We start from the raw sequence: 17,783 nt of genomic DNA on the forward strand, positions 1-17,783 counted from the left end.
TTGGTCTAGACCAGTAAAAACAAATGTTTAACTAAGTTTTATAATATTTATCAACATTCTCTTTCAATCAGACGTTTTGTAAAGCTAATGAAGAAAGTGTTACTTTCTGAGGCAAGGTTGGCACATCTGTGTTTTTCTTTCCCTATTTTCTGTTTTAGTCCGCTGAGCCCCATACATACATTTTCCTGAAAGATATTCTCGTTCCAGCACCTCTGTCCGTATACTCCCTGCTCTCCCCTCTTCCTCTCTGACTCATTAATCCTCTGTCCATCATATGGCTCTCGGAGTATCAGCCCATTTTATAGACTCAGCGCAGGGGCATTACCATATCCCCTCTCTCTCTCTCTCTCTCCGGAGCCTCTACACTCCGCATGGCCGATCCCTATCAGACAGGGGCCATGCCATGAACAAAAGAGCCACTGTGATCAAGCCTGCATTCAGCTAACCAATGTCTCTATTAGCATGGCTATATGCTGCCTGCCTGCTGCCTGCATGGCTGTTTGCTGAGATCTCTCCCCCTAGTCGGGCAGAGAAATAAGTCCCATGAATGCGGATGATACAGTTCAGGGTTAAAGGGTGTGGATGACAGGGCAGTGGGATACCTGGACACTGACCCTGATTGAAAGGGAAGTTCAGACCAGGGCGCAGTTTCCTCTTAGAATAGAGCAGATATGAAGCTTTGTACTGGGATGATTTTTTTTTGCAAACCAAGCTTTTCTCTAGAATGTTAAGATTGTGAATTAGCACACATGGAAGTCAGCTGTCAGACTGTAAAGGCAAAGGTGATTATTGTGAGAGTGCCGCTAATAAATCATTCCTTGTTAACTCAATATTTTCTTTTTACGATTAATTGATTAATTGTTAAGTGGTTCCAAATATTGTGTTGGGCTCATGAACCCTTCAAATGAAGCAAAGTAAAATTAAAAAAAATACATTAAAAAAATAATTGTGCAGAAGATTATTTTTTTAAACCATCATTGTGTGACCCGCCAATTTATTTGGCGATCCCCCTGTGGTTCCATGTTGGAAGCCGCTCATTCAACGATTAGAAAATGAAGTGAAACATAATAAGTACTGAGAGCACAAGGTAACATCTTCACATTATGAAGTGTGTTTTGTCTGACCGGATGTCCAAAACGCAAAGATAAAATGATGAGGAAAGCATCACATCATTGAATGTCTGGCATTCTGATGTATAAATGACAACAATATTCCATTGTTGAAATTGTTACTGATTGACCAAAATATATATATTTTTTTTTAAAGTGATTTGTTCAAACTGATTTTAAATCCTATATTTCAAACTTCAAAAGAGCAGCCATTTTTTTCTTCTTTTGTGAACAGTATAATAGTTTAAGGCACCGACATGGAGCAAAGCAGGGTTTTAGATAAGATTTCATTGCCAAGGTCAAAACAGATGCAAAAAAAAGTGAAATAAATCACATTGATTTCAGTTTGTTTTCGTTTGAATCACTTCCCATGTCAAAGACATTTATTTTTTACAGATTTTTCTATACGTTTGTTGTAACGAGTGCACCATTTTTAAGCAGATCGTGTTGTACTGTAGGAGAAGTGAAATGCTGGACTCTTCTCTCCGCTGTGTCATTGGCCATCTGAACTCCAGAGGAAAGCTTGATAAGAGGGGGGGGCTAAGCAGTAGACATTCCTCTGGCCCCCAAATCCTCAGCAGACCCCTATAGAAACGCACCAAACAAGCAAACGGGTCACACAGTGAATGTGACAGGATTTTAAACAGTACACAACTAAATATAGCAGGGAACGCCACTATCAGAAAATGAGTTAGGAGTGTGCTGCTGGTCGTTTAGAAAGTCATTATTCCTTATCATCGCTGTCTCTGAAATAATTTCAGGTCTCTCCATGCAATGAATACTGTATAATAAACTAAACATGTGAGAAATGCGCACAAACTTTGTTCTATCTACGCAGTCCCCTGAGAAGTAGTCCCCCTTTTTAAATGTCCCAGACTGGGGTGTGTGGAGTGATTTCATTTTTCCATATTCCGCTATGAGGCCTGCTCCTCCTCCAGTATCTCTATCAGTTTGAAAATGCTCCATTTAGTTGCTATCTGTTATAGAGTGGGGAAGTGAGATGCCCTTACTCTGAGTCTATTAAACCTCAATTCTATCTCATCTTATCTCCCTAATCTGTGTGTCTTATTGACCATGAAGTTTATCTTGAATCTCTCTTTACCCTTATTATCACATACACACACACACACACACACACACACACACACACACACACACACACACACACACACACACACACACACACACACACACACACACACACACACACACACACACAACACTGTAGGTCTATTTTCTATGCTGCAATGGCTGCTGCTGTATTTGCCGGCAACAGAGGGAAGAATCGTTTAAGTTGTACACACACACAGTTCTTATTCAGCTGTGTAATGGAATGTGTACAGAAGCGTGTGTGTATAGAAATGTATTTCCAACCGCTTTCTTTCACACTGTCTTCAATTGGCCTTGGCAGAGGAGGCTGCTTTTCTTTTTTGTAACGCCAGTCATACAATCTCCCCCCCCCCACACCCCTTGATACTGCGATATTTATCTCCCGGCATCATCTTAAAGCCATGGTGGTGAGGAGACTCTCATCGAAGTCACTTCACGCCTCACTTCACTACCTCGGCGAATCAGCAGAAGGCATCGCGATAAGATCATAAAACTGTATCCTAATTTAAAAAAGCAGCACTCTACTCTCCGCGCGTGTCTCTGTGTGTGTGTCTATTAGAGAGAGATCTGTATGTGCTAATTCCGTTTCATGTCCGGGGTCTCCTGCAGATGTAGAGCCCCTTCTACAAAGGAGTCATTTATTAGACTAATGAAAAGAGCAAGCGGTTTGTGGACATCAGGGGGGTCTTTTTATGAGGGCCCCGGTAGTGGGAAGAAAGAGAAACAGGAGAGGCACACGCGCGCACACACACACACACACACACACACACACACGCACACACACACACACACACACACACACACACACACACACACACACACACACACACACACTACCCCCACTTTTCTGAACTGAAATTATTGCTTTATTATTAAAGCATGAGGAGGCCTCACACTCTCGCTACAATAGAAAAAACACATCGGAAAAGGTGTTGAGAGGGTATCAGTGTACTACGTTTGAGCTACAGCGTGATGCACAAGAGGCTGCATCATGTAATGGGCTCATGTGTGTGACGGGCTGAAACGGAGACAGCATCCACATCTAGCAGGCAGAGATGATGGCAGCACTTTTGATATGATTATTCACTTTATGATGAGACACTACAGGCAAAAATATTCACACTTTCAACCACAGGTCAATTTTGAGATTTGAGATTTTTGTCTATATTGCTTCCATAACATGTCTTCTTTCACACTAGTATAAATCAAAGGGCCAGCATTTACATTTAGGTGTTTATTTGATTATACCTTCTCGGTTTATCTCAAACATAAAACATTTTCAATACTCTTAGCACTTACATCAACTAAACTCTCCATAATCATTCATATCACTATTCAGAAGGAGATCACGGAAGGATTTGTTTATATGTTTTTAACTGTCTGGTTTATGATACATTTTCATCTTAAAAAGATGCAGAATATTCATTTCTAAGACCTCTGCATATTATATTTCTTAAAGTGATACAAGTTAAAAATATTGCCAAATTTGCATATTTATTTCAGACATTTCTTTAAAAACATCTAATACAAAAAATATTAATTTAAATGTAAGTAATCAACTGGCAGCTTTTCATGGTGATATCTATAAGTTAATAATGTTGCCCTATTCACCTGCAGTGTGTCGTCTTAAACGCGTCTCAAGAAGGTCATGAACATTACACAGGTTTACTGCTGGGAGTGTATTAATTAGAATATAAACTAACCTTACATTTGAAGTGTTCCCTCACTTCTTTGCTATGGTAATTCCTTTGCAGACAATGGGAGACATGTTTTGGTTTGGTAGTAGGAGAGCTAGGTGGGTGTGCCCGATGCACATTATCTTAATAACATTTGCATGCCCCGGTTGAGATGCTTTTCAGAACTAATACAATTCAGGTAGCCGTACAGTAATTCCATCAGCGCCCCTTGATTGAAGCAAAATGGCAATATGCAAATACCCAAAGAGATGTACGGCTACAAGCAAAACTCTGGAATCATTTAGATTTAAAGAAATAATATTGCACAGAGGGGGAAAACATTAATCACACGGAAAAGTGTCTCCTTTAAGATTGCACTGGTGTATTACCCCGAGGCATGGAATGTAAATGGAAAATCAACATTGTACCCTGTGATAAGGCTAACAAATTAATAAAAGTATTTTCCTTTGCCTCCTCCCATGCTGATGCCTCTATGAAAAGTCTGCAAATGAACTTTTTCCCCCCTCTCTCCTCCCTCCCTTCCTCCCTCCCTCCCTCCCTCCCTACATCCCTCCCTGGTCTGTGTGAGGTTTTGTTTTGCAGGTATATATGCGGGATTAAAATCACCACTACTGCTCACCTTGGCTGCGTGTCAGCTTGTTTTATTAGAAGGTGCACTGTCGCATAAGGTCTTTTTCAACTAGCTGTAATGGAAGGAGCTTTGTAACAAAATAGAATGGTGAAATAATATTCCTCATTGACACAAGACCTTATCTTTTGTCTGAACTGAATGTGTGAACATTAGAGCGGATAGACAGTGCAGTGCTTTGAGTTGCATCTGAATTTGCAGTATCTCAGACACAAGGAGATGGAGAAAGATGTTTCATTTCTTTTTTTTTTTGGAAGGGGGGGCCTGAAGGATGTGATGAAACTGCTGAACATCTCCTGTGTGTGTGTGTGTGTGTGTGTGTGTGTGTGTGTTTGTGTGTGTGTGTGTGTGTGTGTGTGTGTGTGTATGCCCTCAGGTCCTCTTGAGGATGGCCTGGAGGAAGAGGAGGAGGAGTGCGTCTCGGAGGAGAACGAGCTCCTGGCCAAAGACGAGTTCTCGGCCGAGGAGAACTTCTCCGGAGAGTTTGAGACGGAGAACATGAGCTGTGAAGACATGGAGTACTTCTGCAACAAAGGTGAGCATAATGGAGTTCTTCCTAAAGCTACAGATCGTGACTTGAGTTGCCTGAGTAATGACAACAATACTGTCGGCGCATCTACATGAGGTAAGCATTTGGGTGATCGCGCATGGATTTTATACCTTCTGCTGTACGTCCAGGCTTTTTTCTAAGCAGTAGAATCAACAACCGAAACATTTTGTTGGCGCTTCTTGAGCTCCAAGTGCCATGGGGGCGACACCAGTTTGTAAACGCTGCCATATTGAGAAATACTGAGCTGCTAGGCTTAATCAACTTTGTGTCAACTCCTTTGGCAGTGGCTTAAATGTAACCATCATTCATTTACATGAAAAAGTTATGCACTATAGCTTTAAAAGGCCCTTCTCCACCACTAGCGGACCAGTTCTCTTTTTAGTACCTAATCTAAGACAATATGTTCATCCACTCGTGTGCCAACGCATCAAAAATAAGTGTAATTCCTGCCAATTGTGTCAAGTAAAAAAATTCCTCAACATGTTCAAATTCAAAACCTGGCCGAACTTGAATCTGCAATGAGAGATTCTCCCGCCTCACTGTCTGGGAGTTGAAACTATCCATTTTGATTTTTGATCCCATGCTATCCACCCAAGAGCAGGGGTTTGATCTGACAGAGAGGGAGAGACACAAGAGAGGGAGAGAGAGATGGCATCGACAACACTGGGCTCTTTCCTTCTGTGATAGTGCAGTGAAGGTGTGTGCTACGGTAGGTAATGCACTGGAGAGCGTAGCAAGTTTTCCCTTTGAGGCTGGTTTGCTAAAGCTCTGTGAACACACTTAGCAGCACCTGCTATACTGCTTGGAGGGTCCAAGGGCTATATAAAAGCGCCTTAGCAAATCGCCCGAACGCGCTCCAAGTTCCCCTCTTTGAACTCCAATTCAATTAGATTGCTTTTTCTTTGTGTGTGTTTGTTTCATTTCGGTCACACTTTGCCATCACAGGAGCTAATTTGTGGCCTGCTTCAGGTTACAGTGTGAAGATGACAAGACTTGTCCCCGCCCGCCCCCCTTACTCCCTCCCTATACCCCCACCTCTTCCAACCCCCCCTGGTCGCGTGGCTTCATCTACCCCAGGTGTCTCTCCGCTCTGGCTGGCACACTCTAACCATAAATTTGACTTTTTAATGAAGAAGCGAACGCTTTGAATGTCTGCCTCTCCTTCCTTCACCTTTTCAAAGGTGGGGGGGGATTGTTTAGAATTATTTCTTCACAGTTCACACACAACTGATGTGCCTCGTGGGATTACATTATTGAAAAATAAATCTTTCATGTTTTCAGGTATAGGGCTATGCCCCGGTAATCGTATCAATAATGTTTTTCTCTTTTGTTCTCGGGGGGAAAAGTTGAACGGCACAATTGTTTCGGAAATTGCAATTACCAGCGACGCCTCGTTTGCTTTACCCTTTTGTCTCCCCCACCCCGTAATGTGGCCCTTACGTAAACTTCAAAGGGAAATGTATATGGTCTTGTAATAACCCAGTAGCTATGAAATAGATGGTGTGCACTACAACACATTGGTGGCTACAGCTAGGAGAAAAAGAAGTACAACTTCTGAAAATCTTCAAAGAAAACCTTGTCAGAGCCTGCTTGATACTTTCATTGTTTTGGATAAAACCATGTTAAGGAACTGGGGCCCTCAAATCTCCTTTCCATGTTTATGAATAAAGTCAACACCAAATAGCCGCCCTGTATGTCAAGTGCTACTTTTTGGGGGACACTGGTAATCTGTTCCTTGTCATACACAAGCCTTACTTCTCTGATTTCTTTTTACTACTCTGCTATCTAAGCTTACAGTAGCTAAGTCTCCCATTGCCTCCTCTAAGACCCAAATCATGTACTATCCAAATTTCTGGCAAGTTGTGTGTGCAATCATCAGGTGTAGCCACCCCCCCCCCCCCCCCCCTCATGATCCCTTTCTTCAATTAGATCTATTTAAAAACTAATGTCGGGCGTGTGGCTTAAAATTTACCCCACTTATGTGAAACGGCCGTGAATTAAAACAGCTAGGACGACGCAATCCTGTGCGGCATTAACTGGTTTAAGTGTGTTATTCCTCGACTATAGGAGGAAAAAGAGAGCACCCCCCCCCCCTTGATTAACTAAACCCTCTCAAATGTGATGGCGTGCTGTAATTAGCCCTGTGCGGACTCCAAACGTAGTTTTTTTTTAAGCAGCCACTCATCCCATGGCCTTTATCTTCTTCGGCGGCTTCCCGGAGAATAAGGTCTCCCGTGTAAGGTTCCTCCACTGAGCAAGTGACTCGCTGGTCTTAGCTTAGCCTTGTATCTGTGTAGTCACTCCTCTGAAATGGGCTTGTCAGGGGGACCTAAAACCTCCATTAAAAGTTTCCAGTCCATAATAGGTATTAAAAAGCTGTAGGAACACAAAGAGGGAGTACCAATTTTCATTAACATATGAAGCACTTATTAACTTTGATCGGGAGTGCGGTGAAGTAGCAAAGCCGCTTAAAGGCGCAAAGGTCAAGAAGTTGAATGCCACCAAAGACTCAAGTCATTTAGTCCTTACCCTTGCAGAAAAAAGAAGGGACTCCCCTAGATAAAGTGCACGTACGTATGGAGCACCTTGACGTCCCGTCTTGGTCTGAGGTCTAGGGAACATGAGGTGATGGTTGACTCCGTGACCCTGTTTAGTTAATGGTGTCATGTTTCTTGATGTGTTTTTAATGGATGTGGGTTGCAAGATGCTGGTGGTATCACATACAGGGGACCTGTTCCATCTTAACCATGCTAAACTATCAGTATATTGGAGGTGTCATTCCCCAATACATTTTCCTCCAGAGACACAGCTGTATTATCTATCAGTGGTGTCTAACCTTGTAAGCTTGTGACCCTATTATCTGTGGTACATATGTCAATGAATAGGAACTAGGTCCACGACAAGTGCACTTTTAAAGAGCAACTTTCAATTTAATTCCATTATATTTTGAAGGAAATATTTCAGAATGTCTTAGTTTGTTATCTTCTTTGCAGGTTCTGATTTCAGGTTCAAAACATATGATCAACAAATAAAATGTGATGCATGATTATGGAATAACTTGACTGCACACCAATAATTTGTTTTTTTGGTTTGTGGTTTTACTACTTTTTCTCAAAACGCGAACAATCTTTCCCTCATAATTATGTTTATGGGATTCCCGATCCCAGGTCTGCGTATCACTGTACAATGTACAGTAATTGATAATAAAGAAACATTATGTAGACTTAAACATGTATAGTTACAGATGTATATGAAAAGTCCCTTGTTGACACTCAACGTAATGTTACTGGAGCATCATACATCAGTGTGAAATGAGGCAGCTTGGTAGACAGGGGCTCTGTCTATCTCTTCAGAGCTCTGTGAGAACAAAAGACACAGATTTAAAGACACAACCTTGGCTTTTTCCTATGATTATAACAGAATCTTACCACAAACTACTTTAATCCTTCTCGGTCAATTTCACATTTATGGAGCTCTGCTTGTGTGTAGCCCACAGTTGAACACACTGACTCCATAACATAGATTTATACTCTATGGTATTGATACACCTGGCTCTGTATTTGCAAGCTTTTATATACAGCGAGTGGCATCTTGTTTTTTTTTTTACTGAAATTGTGAAATTTCACCTTGCTGTTTTTAACCCCCTCTCTTTTATTGTTGGCTATCTGTGAAGTTCAGCACAGGGTGTTGCCACAAGCTGTTCCCCTTGTGCGTTCCAAGTGTGTGTAGTCTGATGACAAATGACTTCCTTGGTTTGCTCTGACAGTAAATTTACATGTCATTTCACGTGTCTCATTTCCTCAATGTGACACACATTTTTGTCAAACCATATTACATGATTTTTCTTCCCTTTTTGTTCAACTCAAACTGTACGTCGGGTTACATCAAGCATAGCTAAAAGTGAACATGTTCTGCTCATCTGCACTGTCTTTATCACAGTGGATGTGAAGAGAGAGTGAAAGCTCAGGATTGCAAAATGGAGGACTTAACATAGCTAATAACAAACCCACCTTGACCCTTTCCAATAACCTCTGCGGTTAGTAATTTGACTCGCAGCGGTCAGACACACACACGGTAACAAAAACAGAAAGTGGGCAGAATTAATCACGCCACTCATTGTGTATAACACGGACGTAATCACAAATCTCCAGCAACACTGGAGGACCATCTCCTTGGCGCCTTTTGGCCACCCCGCTGCCAGTGCCCAGAATGGTAAATGTGGAATTTTAATGCACAGTTGATGCTGGAAGAATATGGAGAAATGCTAATTTGCGGTTTGCGATAAGATGAATCGAGTCATCCCTTTAGCCCCATTTGACTCAGCGGAGGAAATTAATCATTAATGTTTGTTAAGTATGACAATCTAACTGGGCCAGATCTACATGCTCAGAGACTGAGGCAGCAGCTAGAGATAAAGACCCGGGCTGCAGACAGGGGAGGAAAACTGCCAGATTCTGTAATGATGGGAATTTATTGGCATTTAAAGAGACAGTGGCAAGGCATTTCCCTAATAGCCTGCCTTCCATTGGAGTGCTCTGCCTGCCACAAATTGCGTGCAATTCAAACCTATTTTTCAGATAGCGGAGAGAGAGAGAAGTCTCACAGCTATGCTTGACTTTGGTGAAAGAGGTTCGCTTTACCCTGGAATTGACTTTATCTGTTGCTGGCCTAATCTGCATCAACAACCAAAATATGCAATATCAACTGACTAGCATTACCACTGCTGGTGGGGATATAGCGGGGCATCTTCCCCCTAATAATACATTCTAGAAAGCATTGCCAAGCTCCCAATACTACCAAGATTGTGATGGGTTTTTAGAAAAGTGGCAGTGGGGGTTAAAGTCATCGAGCCTAGAATTCAGCTACATATATAGCACCGTGCAATCCCATATGAAGACTTAAAAAATACTTATACTCCATTTTGCAGAAATTGCGACCTGTCTGTAGACTCAGTGGTCAGGATTAGAGTGCCTCTGAGCTCCTTAAAGTCGACACACGCGAGAGCGATTGACATTTTCAAGGGCTTCCTTGGGCAGAGACAATGCTGAAAGGGAGAGACAGAAAAAAAAGCCAATATGACTTTGTTGCTACCTTGCTCCAGGAGTTGTGTGTGTGTAAATCGCCTATAAGCTTATTGACCCTGAATGCATAGCACGCTGTGTGCGACTGCGATTTGGCTGGAGAGCTGTCCTTTGATAGAGCAGCGATAGGGCTGATTTTAACAGCTCACTGGCTTCTGCCTTGCATGCCCGCCAACCCTAGCACCCAGCAGGCCTCCCCCAGCCCCTTCTGTTCTCTTTAGCCTTCTCTCACCACAACCTTAAGTATCTCATTCTGATTGCACGAGGGCAAAGGAACCCTAAGCCAGATGTAAATTATGATCCAGGCGATAATGTAGAGGATGATCATTGACAATCTGTCTCCCTTGATAAGAGACAGCGGACGGTTTCTATTCAAATGATGAAACAAGGCAGGCTTTCTATTACTGGTAGTGGACAAAAGAAATTGAAACACCTCAACCCATCTATTTCTACATCAGTCGGGTCAAAAAATCCTATGTCGTTTTCAAACCATAAATAAAGGCCCTCCCTATTCATCTGTATTCCAGGTTTTTATCAAACCATACGGTCTGCAAAGGAGTGCTACTCCAGCACTTCTTCCCTATGCTCTACTTTTTCGTCTTCTTTTTTTTTTCGAGTGACATTTGTGCAGGAAACTTCATCAAAGCCCTGTGACATTGTTTCCCTGTGAGGTTGCCTGGGCGATTGTGTTTAAAAAATGCACGGCAAACTGTGCTAGATAGAAGGCAGAGGAAAATCCTTAATCACTGCTTAATTAAGGAATCATCTTGTAGCTTCATTTCCCCGGCTGTAATTAAACACTTCCAATACGTTTCGTTACAGGGCTTAACATGTTCAGCCTGAGATCAAGGTAGTGCCTTTTAATGTTATCTCTCGCCGGCTTTTTTTTTAGACTCTCGCTCCGTTGGAAGGAAAACTGTTGATATACGCCTTTTGTTATCCTCGTAATAATATGAGCCCAGTATGCTAAAGAGGGTTCTTCTTTAATAAAAAGTGGGAGAATTTAGTTGAGTGGGCTCTCTGATAATATACTGGTGGATAAGGGTAGGAGTGTGTGTGTGGAGGGGGGGGGGGGGGGGAGAAAACGCCAGCCAAAGCAGACACTTGCATAAGCAAAACTGGGTCATAATGACCTCATGTACTGTAAGTAGGACATTTCTGCACACTTCCTACCTTCACTGCCACTCTTTTTTTCTCTCTTCATATACATCTCCTCTTTTTCGTGTCAGGCAGAAAGCTGACATCCTTTTGGCAATGTTTGCTACCTTCTTTGAAGTGAAGTGAAGTGAAAAAAAATAAAAATAAAAGCTAAACAAGCATGGTGTGTGTGTGTGTGTGTGTGTGTGTGTGTGTGTGTGTGTGTGTGTGTGTGTGTGTGTGTGTGTGTGTGTGTGTGTGTGTGGGTGTGGGTGTGTGTGTGTGCGTGCTTGATCTGGAGATTAACCCAACTGAGGACAGTGCTGGAGTGAGGTAGTGTGTGTCCCGTGGCAGTTGTCACTGCAAGTGTGATAACCAATACTCTGAAATGCTTTTTGGAAGCTGTGGGGGGGACATCAGATACAGATGTGGTAAACAACCATATGACAACAACACAACCTGTGTGTATGTCCTGTCATGTACACTGATAAGTCCTGTCATGTATACTTATAAGTTATGATATTTTTTTTTAAATCTTAACGATATATTGTCAGCCTAATGAATTCACGTTGAAATCAGAACATCAAACCCGTTTTTTTCCCCCCAATCTTGAATGTATGAAGTGTAGTAATCCATTGTAGTAATCCAAGTCTGTCCTTGACCGTTCCCTATTGGGTTTAAGACATCAAAGGCATGAAAACGATATGGGTGACAGAAGTGAGAAAAAAACGTTCCTCCACAAACTATCAACTCGCAGTCCAAGCCTTGGGGCAGGTTTGTTCTCTTCTGCCTGAGTTTGGAGAGAGACCACGGTGTCAGCCACATTGGACTTATTCAGAGCACCACAATAGGGGCAAAGCTACCAGGCACGTGAAGCACTGATTTATGTGCCTATAAACTTTGAGTTCAAACTGTGCCTACTGTAGTAGACATGCAAAAAAGATAGATTTTTGTCTCAACAGTTAAGTATCTCAACAAGCACTCTGTTTAACAAGGTCTTTAAGCACTAACACCTTGAGAGAGAGATACCCAAATATCCCTGTAGCATGGTCCGCGTGAGCCACCAAGACTGTAAATCAGCCCCTTACATCCTATAACACACATTCTAGCCGGCTCCACAATAGATCAAACGGTAATAAATAGCCACCTCTCTCCCACACATTGCTTTCCTTCCTGTTCCATGAGGCTTCCTCCCGTTCCTGCAAACACTCATGGGAACTCCTTTTACATAAAATATGCAGCTGGACAAGCTAAGCTCCCAGCAAAAATGTACACATACAGGACTATATATACACAGTGCACACATAGTCACACACAATGACAATGGCTCCACGTGACTTCAGACATTGAAACACTCAACTATTACAGGAAAAGAGCTATAAAAGTTAATGTCTTGGATAATGTCTAAATGCTTAATAATCTACTTTGTAGAGTAGCACAGTAGGGTAGCAAAGTCCATAAAGCATTACTTCATTATTAGGGGTGTAACAGGCTGGATTTTATCATGATATGATTCATTGGACAACAATAACATATTTACCAATATCACAAAGTCCCCCGTGAGACTACTTCCATTCAATTTGAATCAGGGGCCTGCGATCGATATCAGACAATATTATATGTCCATTTACACACCCTGTTTCATATCAACTCGCAATATGATTTTACCATTTAATTCCTGAGATCTTCCAGACATCTAAATGAAAAGCGATCCATTCTTTTAGAGGAAATAGTGTCACACACACAGAGGTTCAGAAATATTTTCAAAATAAAAGCGTATATTAAAGACGTTGAAATGCATCAATATCTGGATGTTACATTTGATATGTGTTTCACTGCGTGTTTAGTGTTTGTTTTAAAGGAACTCTTTTCTTCCTTTCAGGAGAGGAAGATGGCAACCGAGACACGGGCGATTCGGAGATGGACGTGCAGAGTGAGAAGAACAGGCCAGACGAATGGGACGGTCCAAGTAAGAAAAGTCTTCACATCACTTTCCTATACAGCCTGTTGTGCCATCTGACATAGTTATTGTAACTAAACTGCAATGCATGTTGCACAGTTAAGGCATAGATGGACATTGAGTAGAAAAGGAGCAACAGCTGTATTTGTAGACACAAGCATTATGTCTGGAACAGTAACTAGAGATGGACACATGAGTCAGACGTTTGCATCCTATATATAATGAGCTACTTTACCTGAAAGTACACCCACCGTTCAGTTAACAGTGCATTCAATTAACAATAATTGCTTGTTCAAAAAAGCAGGTTTATCATTTCTTTTTTAAAGGAAACCTGTAATGTAATGCAATGCAGATGTAGCTTCACAACACATTTTTTTTTTATCTTGTTTGGCCCTTTAAGAAAAAGTAACTTCATCAAAGTGATGGATAATACATTGAACAAGATAGGTGCACAGCAATTACTGCTCAGCGAAATAGCCTGCACCCACACTGCTGAACACACAAAATATCATTCCTTTTAATGCATAAAATGACCTCAAGAATTTATTGCAGGTACATGCGTTTGTAGTAAGAAAAAGAAGAAAGAAAGAGCAAGAGAGAGAAATGAAGCGAGAGAGGGAGAAAAAAAAGTGGATTTGGGCAAGTTGTGCTCGCTGGCTTCGAAGCCCCCCGGGGTGTGTATTTTATACTGACAGTGAATCAGTGTTATCGCACCTATCAGATAATGCATTTATCATTAAATTTCACATTTGCATTTAAATCTGGGGGAAGGAAATGAGCATTGCTGGCTAAAGATAAGCACGGCGGGTACGACAGTAATAAACCATCACTGTGATCAGTCAGGAGACAGGGCTGAGGGGGTCAGCTCACAACTATGGGGGCCATGACAAAAAGAAGGCATCACATGCGGGAAAAAAGGCTCCTTTTTGGGGGCGAGAAAAAACGCTGAGCTTAAAAATACTGCTTTGAAAAGGAGGAGGGATGGATGTAGCATGACTACATGTAGTATGACTGACTGTAATTATCCTCCCCCCTTTCTACTTAGCCATCAGAATGAGAATTAGAGGCTCACAGAAACACACTGCCGGACAGGGGGCGGTGGAGGAGAGAGGAGAGAAGAGAGGGAGAGTTGAGTTTGTATGGCTGTGAAGAAGTGTCTCTTGCATACAGTAAAGGATGGCTGAACTGCAAAAGTAGCTGATGTGAGACATGATGGCCCATTTCATGTTTTACTAACCTACAGCCCTCTGAGTGCTTCCAGAGTTATCAAGTGACATCCAGTTTGAAGACTCCCACCATTGTGTATACTAATCTCTACCGTTTTACAAACGTATTGGAAAATGGCACTAAGCACATGGCTGCATCCAAATATGTTTTTATGTGTGTACTGTATACAGCCACACCAGGTTTATAAAAGAAACAGTTTAAATAAATCCTGTTCCTTATCACCACAAATGTAACTTTGGTAACATCTCTGTGAATATACCAGCCAATTAGTAAGTGACTTTACACTCAGTGAGTCGTGCCCCTGCTCTGTTTCTCTCAATGGGCAGCGTCGAGTGGGCAGAAATTAATCTTGGTGCATAATAATGCCATTCACTCTCCCATCATGGCTGCCATGAAAGGTCATTTCCCCTTTTTAATTTTTCCCATTGTGCCGGAAAAAGTCAGATGGGCATGTTATAATTTGAATAAAGGAGGGGAATCAGACAATCAGATAGGGGAACGTTTTCAAATGACATGACGTCCTGTTCAAAGCGATTAAAAGCAAATTTATTTAGTTTGAGGACTGTCTACCCTTTAATCTCTTTGTTAAATGCTCAGATATAGTTCCGGCGTTGAAAAAGTTCTTTGTTATTCTTTTGGCTTAAGTTTAAGCAGGTGCGATTATGATCACCAACAGATAATTTTTAATCACCGGCGTGTGTGCAATCTGAATAGGGCTTGTGTAATGGCCGTTAACATAAAAAGAGAGTGAAGCCCTTTTAATGAGGTGGGCTCACTCGGAACATGCCCACCTTGCTTTGGTGATTCCATTGAAACAACCTCCGTACCGATTTCCCTTTTGCTGAGTAACAACAAAAGCCTTTTACAATCTACATCCTTTAATTGAACAATTTTTTTTTTGTCCCCTTGCGTTTCATCTCCACTTTAGTAACTCATGTCAAGTGCTACAGTGTCGGCCATTGGCCCCTGTGTGTTCTGTGATTGTCTTTCTGTCTGGTACGGCAGAGAAAAGCGCAGCAGAATGACTCACTATCAATCTGATAGCTGCCTCTTCTCTGCCGTATAGAGAGTGCCGGGGTCTGTGATGTGGAACACCCAGCCAGTTTCCCCTTTCTTTTCCCCCCGTCGTCTCTACAAGTATGTCCTTAAGCAAATCTGCACACTGATCTTCTGTCTCGCGTTTCGTTCCTTGTCACGGATGTTTCACAATCAGCTCCTGATTGTGGGAGATAGCGTGTCATGCTATTCTATTCATTTTCACGGACTGGCGGCGATAGGGATCTGACTCTGCCTCTCATTCCCTCACACTCGCTCACTCCTCTAGGCTAATTGGGAATGGCGTGTTAGCTAGCTAACTAACTCTGCTAATGAACTTGTTCCCGGCCTTATCTAAATACTTGCTCGTGTAAACTACACCCCCTTTATGAAAGTCATGGAAATCCAGGGGTTCGTTAAGAGCGCTGTAACTGTTATCATAGTCATTTCTACTAACAGTGTTAGGCCTGTAAACGACCATTTGATTCAATGTGGCCTAGGCTACTCATACATAATGTTAATCTACTTTAATAACTGCATAGCCTATGTACGTTATCATGTTGCTTATTATGCTAAGGTGGTTTTTGTACTAATCACACACTTCGTATCTATAAGGAGCGGAGTGTGAGAGTAGCATTTTTTTTAACCTGTCTTTCCCTGATGTTCTCTTTATCCTTCCTACTTTAAGGGGCGCAGCGCACGCTAGACGACTCTTCAGTGTACCCCCCCTGTCTCCCATGTTTAGTTATTGTCACTCTATGTCTCTTGGCGGGGTATAACTGTAAACAGATTATCGTTGTTTTGGTACAATGACAAAATAAACCAAGTTGAATCTTGAATCTTGAATCTTGAATCTACCGGTATGTGTTGTCCACCTCTTATATATTACAATTAGTGAATATTGCACTGGTTGTAAAGCCATAAGCCTGTATCTATCTATTGTAATCTAGTAATGTATTTATTAGTAGCAGTACTAGCAATGGATTCAGACCAATCAAATCATCATAAATATTTCTCACTACATAGTGCTTACAATCCATTATAGCTTTACTGGCCATTGGCGTGGAAATGTGTCTTTGACCAAACCCTTGTGGAATGAACGTTTTTTAAGGAACATTCCACAGATTTTACACTTTAAGTTCAATGTAGGCCTTATCACAGCCACTCTACCTGTACAGTATATATAGCCTAGCAGTTGTATGATGTATTTTTTAAGCTCTTGTCGGAGCTTTCTAAAGTCTGAAAATAATTCAACTGGAGCTCGGAGACTACACATTTTAATCAGAAAGCATGTAGTACAAACTGGGGCCATGATCTTTGCAAGACATGGGCATTTAACAGGCAGGCAGGCTACGAGAGAGATGTGACTGGGTTGCATAAGTTTTGGGGGGCTTGACTTGTACTTCTACTAAAATTCAGGATATATCAGGCTCTGCTGCTTTGATTCTGACCATTATTTATTTAAAATTAGTTTTTTTAAAGCCCCCAAACTGTATTGAAATAAAAATATTAAGTTGGTGGAGAGCTCCTTCACATAGATTACGAAACAACATGCTAGCAGTATTGATATTTTGAATTTAGTTCAACTGATCAAGCTTTGGGGTGCTTTCCAGCAATAGTGTCAGTCAAAATTAAAGCAAAGTAGTATTTCTGAAAACCTCTATCTGCATTGTGACTATCAATCAATCAATATCCTTTATTTAACCAGGTAAAATTCATTGAGATTAAAATCTCTTTACTGTAGCTGTAATACCAAGTAATCGTACATTACTGCCTTTGCGTCATACACAGTGGCGACATCAGGATCTAAGATATATTGCGTCAAATGCCCATGAAATAAGGTCCACAGGAAAGGAGGAGACACATACAGAAGGAGGACAGGTTTATTAACAGCAAGGTAACAAAAGCCATGTGAGCACCTTGTCCACAAATCTCTTTCTGTCCCCTGACGGCCCATGCTTGCTCAGCTCCTGGTGCCAGCTGGGCATGAGGCCAGGGGTCAGCTGAAGGAGTGGCCATCTGAGAATCTACCTTGTACTGCTAAGACACAGAGAGAGCACACCCCCACCACCAACCACCAAACCACCAACCACCTTTTAAAACCAAATCCATTTCCTTTCTTTTTCCCCTTTCAAGACATATCAAACATTGCACACGCACGCAGCATTCACTCAGATGTAAAAAAGTCTTGAGTCTCATTTTTTGACTCCAGCCAACCCAGAAGGCTTTGTGGCTATTGATCCGTCTTA

General features: G+C 41.8%; 1 protein-coding gene across 1 annotated transcript in view; it reads left to right on the forward strand.

Annotated features, from left to right (window-relative positions):
• Positions 1-17,783, forward strand: part of zfpm2a (zinc finger protein, FOG family member 2a) — a gene marked incomplete at both ends in the record, with an annotated part of 129,237 nt that overhangs the window by 30,460 nt on the left and 80,994 nt on the right. Inside the window, 2 exon segments of the mRNA XM_080039025.1 lie at positions 4,921-5,079; positions 13,195-13,281. Coding sequence (XP_079895151.1) covers positions 4,921-5,079; positions 13,195-13,281 — 246 coding nt within the window.

This window comes from Ammodytes marinus, assembly GCF_949987685.1.
Source record: "Ammodytes marinus genome assembly, chromosome: 13".
Classification (NCBI taxonomy): Eukaryota; Metazoa; Chordata; class Actinopteri; order Uranoscopiformes; family Ammodytidae; genus Ammodytes; species Ammodytes marinus.